Source organism: Cibotium barometz, chromosome 61 (assembly GCF_041138505.1).
Source record: "Cibotium barometz isolate CiBa-2024 chromosome 61, ASM4113850v1, whole genome shotgun sequence".
NCBI classification, from domain to species: Eukaryota; Viridiplantae; Streptophyta; class Polypodiopsida; order Cyatheales; family Cibotiaceae; genus Cibotium; species Cibotium barometz.
In genome coordinates this window covers 15,927,243-15,934,962 of record NC_141106.1, presented here as the reverse complement: position 1 = coordinate 15,934,962, position 7,720 = coordinate 15,927,243, and the positions used below count along the sequence as shown (strand labels likewise).

At 37.7% G+C, this 7,720-nt stretch overlaps 1 protein-coding gene across 2 annotated transcripts; it reads left to right on the top strand.

The window, feature by feature from the left end:
• The first annotated feature begins 3,545 nt into the window (after positions 1-3,545).
• Positions 3,546-7,327, top strand: LOC147604596 (aluminum-activated malate transporter 14-like). Of its 2 annotated transcripts, none has more exons than XM_086794816.1 (6): positions 3,546-4,198; positions 4,342-4,482; positions 5,171-5,224; positions 5,352-5,470; positions 5,963-6,109; positions 6,639-7,327. In XM_086794816.1, exons 1-6 carry the CDS (start codon positions 4,000-4,002, stop codon positions 7,155-7,157), a joined length of 1,179 nt encoding a protein of 392 aa, XP_086650942.1. In that variant the 5' UTR covers positions 3,546-3,999; the 3' UTR covers positions 7,158-7,327. The 2 variants fall into 2 exon arrangements, with proteins under 2 accessions (XP_086650942.1, XP_086650941.1); XM_086794815.1 differs by having other exon boundaries at positions 4,952-5,224.
• The last annotated feature ends 393 nt before the right edge of the window (positions 7,328-7,720 follow it).

Sequence of the window (7,720 nt, the reverse complement as noted above, 5' to 3'; positions counted from 1 at the left end):
TCATCGTGATCTAGTTTGACTTCCTAAACTGCTAAGAAATCCAACTGCCATCAGCATCCTTCCTGTTGAAAAGCACCACACTTTCAATGTTGCCGATGTGTTTTCTCCTAGAGCTCATCTACAAAGGGAAAAGAGAACATTATTACCATTTCATGGAGCTCAACAATCTAAATAATGAAAACTAAACTTTAAAGAAATGTTATGAACCTTGCACTCCGTCGAGTTGACAAATAACCCTGTAAGTTTTTGCAAATGATACCATGGTCAGGAAAATTAACGAACATAACATACAAAATAGAAATCATTATTAGCAAACATATCTTAATGAAGTTTACCTGACTATATTAAGATGGAATAAAAAAGAGGTTGAGAGAAGAAGAAGAAGCGATGAAGCAGATATGGTGAAAATAAGTGACGCTGTAAGACAGGCGGGAAATGAGGAGAACTAAGTTCAAATTATAGAGAAAGACTTCAATCAAAACAACTTTCAATCAGTCAAGCCTCTTTTCCTAATATTCCTTTTGACATTCATTTTGGTAGGTGGTATTCAAGCCTAATATTCTTCTATTTTTTAGTTCTATGCCAATATATTTTATTCCTCTTTTTTGAGCTCAAAATTTTGGGTACCACTCTGACAAAAAAGATCCATGTTACATGGATACAGAATCTAAACACTCTCATTGGCTGGCCTTATATTATTTTAATGGGCTATTAAATAAAGGGTACACCTGGAGCCCGAACTTCCCCTAATGCCACAGTTTAAGTGAGTGTGAACACTTATGGCCATGTATATCATTAGGGGAAATTTGGGCTCATTTTTGGGCCCTTTAAGGAATGCCACATCATCAAAAATGGGGCCATGGTATTTTTTTTGTAAATCAACTCCAATTTTTTCAGAGGTTGCATATATAGAATCTACTCTTTAAGATCTTTGCATTGATATATAACATGATGGGGTTTGGACATGACTCATGGAAGATGTACAAAAAGTAGGTTCAAAAGTGATGATGTGAACCATTATGGTAGACTTTAAACTTGATTTTGAGGAAAATGGTATATCTTGAGCTTAGCAACTCCAAATGTTTTGGAGTTTGAAATTATAAGATGTACTTTTCATGATCTTTCTAATGATATGTCATATGATGGGGTTTTAACATAAGGTAAGAAATGTTCATTGATATGTCATATGATATTTCTATTGATATGCCATATGATCTTTCTAATGATTTGTCATATGATGCCTATGATGTTCTTTTTGTCTTGACAGTGTTGATATTTGGCTGTTGTACATTTTTCAATGTTTAATATAATTGATGCAGGTCTATGCAAGAGACAAACACCACTTCCTTGTTACAATGTTTTTCAACACCACTTCCTTGTTACAATGTTTTTCAACGCCACTTCCTTGTTACAATGTTAATATAATTGATGCAAGTCTATGCAAGAGACAAACTTGTTACAATGTTTTTCAACACCACCTACCTACACAATCTATCAATCAACTTACAAATATGGATATCTATAGCTATGTATGTTTTCCCACATTAAGTGGAAAATTCCCAAATCATACGAAAGCTCTGCGGGATTTTTCCCATATTATCTAATATGGTGTTATCTTTAATTGGTCATTCACAACACTACCTAAGGAAGCAATTTTAATTTGCCATAATCATGCACATTCAAAATATCTATGTACAAAAGCTTATAAAATAATTTTCTTTGTGTAAGAAGTTAGGAAGGTGATTACTCAGCAAACACCACCTCTCACTTCAGTATTAGAGGCCTTAAAATCCCCTCTCAAGTTGAGAGAGTGAGAGAGAGAGTGTGTGTGTGTGTGTGTCTTTTTTCTTTCAAAAAATTAAAATTATCCCAAGAGATTATTTTTCTTAGAATTCCTTTTTTTTTAAAAAGTGATACCTAATAATCTCTTTCCCTTGTTGGCCAACTTATTCTAAAGTCTCTATAGTTAAAAGGGACTTTTTAAGAATGTAGACTATAACTTTTCTACACTGAAATTTAAAGGCTTTTGCCTACCTTTGGAAAAGGAAGGCCTTAGTGGTGTTCTAATTTTTTAATCGTGTCCAAAAATGTAAATAAGTTGTTAAATTATTGATTCGTAGAATTGGAATTTCTACATGTTGATGATACATGACAAAGCCGTGTTCAAAAGTATCCACACAAAACCTCCTTTATGAATGAAAGATGTGAATCTTTTTGCAAAGTTGAGAATACATATTAAAAGCATGTCCAATTAATTTTTTTGTCCTTTAGATATTAAAGAATATAGCTTGAAAGAGAAGCTATTTTTAATAACAAACATTTAAGCTTTTCTTACAAATTGAACTCTCTCTCTCTCTCTCTCTCTCTCTCTCTCTCTCTCTCTCTCTCTCTCTCTCTCTCTCTCTCTCTCTCTCTCAATAATTGACAACCCGATGATACCAAGCCATTGCTTACATTTAGAGTCGCTATGCAATAGAGTTTAAACTTCTTGAAAAATAAGTTTTGCTCAAGAAATTAAGAAGTGTAATTCAGCTAGTTTTTTCAAATTTAAGATTTCCAACATCCATGGTTTTTCCCAAATTGAGCTGTGAAAAATACACTAGTGACTAAAGGGGACGGTTTTTTCTAAGTACACTAACCCTTGTCTTAATCCTCTCTCCATAAATCTTTTGGATTACCTCTCTTAGCCCAAAAAAATAAGCTACTTATTTAAGATGACTAAACAATGTATCTTTCCTTGTTCTCCTCCCACTTCAAGTCATCTCATTAATTTTAGTTACATAGTACCTTTGTAAGATTTTGGTTACCAATGAACCCTCTGATCCCTTGGAAAAGAATGGCTCAACTTGGAAACAACGGGTTTATGGTCAAGAAATGAAGATGTGCAAATTGAATCTCCTTGTCTCATGCTCCCCAACCTCTTGAATAGATGAATGAGATACAATTAAATAAAAGAAAAGAAGCCTTACTTTTGAATATATGTATTTTCCAAAACATGCTTGTTCATGTATTTCCCTTATATTTATACGAGAGAATTTCTTTTTTCTAAAAAATACACATGAACATGGTATCACTCATCACCCATCCCATACACACAACAACAGGGAGATTAGAACCCACAACGGGACTCTCGAACTCCATTCTAACCACTGCAGCTATACAAAAGAATTCCGTTTCTATTGGATCGACGGGTGGCAAGTTGTGATTAGTCAATCCACGTTGTGCCGATGACACGTTGCAAGAGCACATTGATTGGTGAGTCATTTCACGTTGAAGGTCCATGGAGTACCTTGCGTGGACCGTTGCAGGTCGCTGGATTCCATAAATTTGTGTTAAAAAAGAAAAAGAGAAGAAACGTGGATAGCACCGGCATGGCGTGGTTGGTGCGCGGGGAAAATAAGATGAGATAGCACCTGCAGGCAGCCTGAGAAGAGAGAGAGAGAGAAGCCACAGAGAGAGAGAGAGCGAGCAATGAGGCTTACAAAGGAGACGTAGCATCCATTGACGTTTTCACAATAGGGAGATTACGTCAGTTTAAGACTTAATTGGGAGATGCATTAGGTTACGACTTAATTGGGATATGCATTAGGTTAAGATTTAATTAGGATTTGCCTTAATTACGTCAGTTTCAGACTTAATTGTCGTGTGCTCGTAGCTCCTCCGGCTTTCCGACTCAATTGGTGAAGTGTCTATGATCAGAGAGACTCATGAGACGGGATATATAATAAGTACATTGTATAATTAGAGAGAGAAAGATCTTCTCTCGTGGGCAGAATTCTGCCTGCGCCCCGCCAGAAAGGTGATGGTGGCGATTACCCTCCCCCAGCTGATGCCTGCACTGTGACACAGTGCCCTCTGTACGGTCTCTTGGCGCCTAGAAAACTGTTGTCTGGCGCATCCTCACAAGAATATAGGCCAGCCAGCAGACACATACCCTCTCTCTCGCTCTCGCTCTCTTTCAATCACAGGTGCTCTGCATCTTCATCACAACAGCTTGCCATGGCCGGCCTCCGGCCTGTTTGCAAGCCCTCCTCTCTCATTTCCTTAAACCCTCGGAGAGCGATCCACTCTTTCAAAGTTGGGCTTGCACTGGCTCTCGCTTCTCTCACTGTCTTGCAAGGAGACCTCTTCAACCAGCTTGGCGCTAACGCCATATGGGCCGTCATGACTGTGGTGGTGGTCTTTGAGCTCACTGCAGGTAACACAGCTATACTTGCAGTTATCAGAGGCAGCTATTTATCATAAGGCTTCGTATTATTATCACATCATGCCTTGATGATCTTTCCCATGGCTAGCATCATCTGTGCAGATCAAGATAATTCTATGATGTTGCTTGATTAGGTGCCACTCTTTGCAAGGGATCCAACAGAGCTTTTGGTACGCTCCTGGCGGGCACCCTAGGGCTGGGCGTAGAGTACCTCGCAGATCTGGCCGGACCTTGTGGGGAACCATACGTTGTAGGCTTCTCCGTGTTTGTCATAGGTGCTCTCTTAATCACGTCCAGCTAATCTAACATGTTAATCCAATTGATTAGCACACTTATTATGGACTGGTGGATGCATACACTCTAATATCTCAGTATAGGACTGATTGGTGCATCAAATGCCTGATCAAGGTGATTAGCCTACTCATAATTATTTTCTATTTAGCCTACTTGCTATCACCATTGGATTAATAGGATGCTTATACTTTCATAGGTAAAATGCACAGAATCTGATATTTTACACACTATCATTTGATCAAGTCACCTACATTGCTTACCTCACTAATACTTTTGGATCAATTAATGCATTAATTAAACTCTATGCATGGTTAACTAGGTCATCAATCCACTCATGTCATTCCATGATAAGTCGTTAATTATATCAATGTTAGTGTCACCATTGGATTGATATATTATTACACCTGATTACTTGCCAATAATTCAATGGTGTATTATTATTTAACGCAGGCACGACAGCCACGTATACTAGATTCTGCAAGCCTTTCAAGAGAAAGTATGATTATGGGGTGATGATTTTCTTGCTAACGTTTAGCCTTATAATTGTGTCCGGCTACCGCGTTGCTAATAACTTGCATTTAGTTGTGTCACGCCTTCTCAATATAGTTATAGGGGGCATGGTCTGCTTAGTGGTAACCATGGTGATTAATCCAATCTGGGCTGGTGAAGATCTCCACAATATCATTTGCAAAAATTTGGACAGCCTCGCAAGAGCACTCGAAGGTATAATAATTAGCTCCATTTCTTACCTTTTAGCCCATTTTTAAGATTGTATTAATCTTAATCCATAACCATGATACTAAATATACTTTTTTTTTATTTTTATTTTCCCATGTTTTGTCTTTCCTAGAGTGTGTAAAGGCTTATTTTAAGGAATACGTGTACCACCCGCCTGCAAGCCCTGAGGACGACCCCATCTATGATCGTTACAAGGCATTGTTGGTCTCTAAGCCCAATGAAGAGTCCTTGGTAAATGTTTTCTATTTGTTTTTTGAACCAAAGTGTCTATGATTAAGTTAAGTAGATGGTAGTATTAACTTAATAATAATAAAAATTTAACCCCCTTGCATATTTAGAAGCCAGGCTTTTAATTTCATTTAGTCGAAGGGGCGGAGGGGGGCTCTAAGCTAGGCTTTAATTAGTTGTAAAATTTTATAGCTTGGAGATTAAACTTCAAACTAATTAAATTAAAGGTACGCTTTTGTCGACTAGTCTTAGGCCCTAGACCTTCCCATAGTTGCCATTTTTCTTTGCGTGTAAAAAGCACATTTTTTTGCTTGTAGGGGAAGCCGCCGAGGAAGGACCTTGTGTAGTTTTGAACCAGGACCTGTGGTCTTAGGCTTTTAAGTTCTATATCAAACTAAAATTTCCACCCCAGGCATTTAAGTCCTATATCAAACTAAAATTTCCACCCATAATTATTTTTTGGATGAAATGTTGATATTTCATCTTCTTTTGTAGGCAAACTTTGCCGGTTGGGAGCCAAGGTGGTGTACTAGTGTTGGCTCCAAAGGGGTGTGGAAACAATACATGCAAGTGGGTGGAATGCTACGAAATTGCACTTACATTGTGGCATCATTACATGGGTGTCTAATATCCGATGTTCAAGTAAGGGAAAATTAACTTGCAATCGATTGAATCCTTTTTTAATCAATTGCATTAGAAATCCCATTCTTATTATCTCTCAACCTGATGACAATCTCTTGCCATTATTATTGTGTTATCAGTCTTATCGTAGTCCTAATTATCACCGGAGCCTGGTTTAGGATCTTACTACTATTAGGGTTATCGAAGGTTTCTACCATTAGTTGCAGAAGTAAATTGGTAATTAGATAGATTAAATTAGTGATTCTTGGTTATCAATTTGATTATAGGCTAGGATCTTACTACTACTTGGGTTATCAAAGGTTTCCACCATTAGTTGGATAGTTAAGTGATGACTCGTTCTTACAATTAATGGGGTTACTAATTTCATGACAGTTTCTTACAACGTATTAGTGATGATAATGAGTGAGTAGAGTCGTGAAAGTGAGTGATGAAAGGTGCTAATTACAACACCTAAAAAGGTTATGAGAGAATTGATATGGTTTTAATAAGGATGTCCCAGGTAATTAATACATAATTATCATTGATGCAGGCTCCCTATGCACTGCGCAAGGTCTTCACCAATCCTTGCGTGAGCATAGCGATGGAATCTGCACGCTTGCTTAAGGAGCTTTGTGAGAACATCCAGAGGAGAGAGAAAAGCAAGCCCAAAGAACACCTCATGAGCTCTTTATTGGAAAAAGCAGAAAAGCTAAAGCGAGCAGTAGATAAACACGGCAAAATGGCGCCACCCACTAATGAAAAACCAAGAATTAACACCGTAATTAGCAAAGCTAGTGATGATGAGCTCGACAAGGCCTCCATTAACGAAGAGCAAGCCAGTATTGAGGATGATAATAAGGGGGGGATGTTCACTGAGTTTTTGGCCATTGCAGCTGTGGCCTTCTTGTTAGTGGAGCTTGTGTCTAGGTTGGGGCATTTGGTGGATGCTGTGAAAATCTTAGAAAAGCTGGCCGGCTTTAAGGTGCCTAAAACAGATCCTAACAGGTCGCCCATCGCCATGGCGGACAATTCTTGCGTTGAGTCCTTGACAATACAAGTGACTGAATAGAGATACAATATCATTCCATCAAATAAAATTGGGACAAAGATCTATATGATTATATATACCAATCTGATGCTTTTAACCCCATTTAAGCCATGGAAATATATGGTTTAATGCTATAAGGACTCAATGCAAGCTAATTACTTAGCAGCATCAATCACATTTTTAAAGAAAAATTCACTGAAGTAGCACTAAGCCTTCTCCTTTTTGCTTGTATGTGCAATGGATGGCAAGAGTGTGAATTCTTTAAAAACCTAGTAACTTATGCTTTTATGTACTTCTTTAAAAAACTTACTAACTTATGCTTTTTAAGTACTACTTAGAGGCCTCTCTCTCTCTCTCTCTCTCTCTCTCTCTCTCTCTCTCATACTTTGGGTTGTGTGACTAATTTCGTGCAGTTTTTTTCTTTTCAAGGTTTCAAATTCATCATGGATACATTGACTACATTTTTGGATACATTGAATACCTTTTTGGTCTCATAGACCCTCTTGGTCTTTTGTTGACTGTAATCTCTCTCTCTCTCTCTCTCTCTCTCTCTCTCTCTCTCTCTCTCATATCAAGAATTAAAA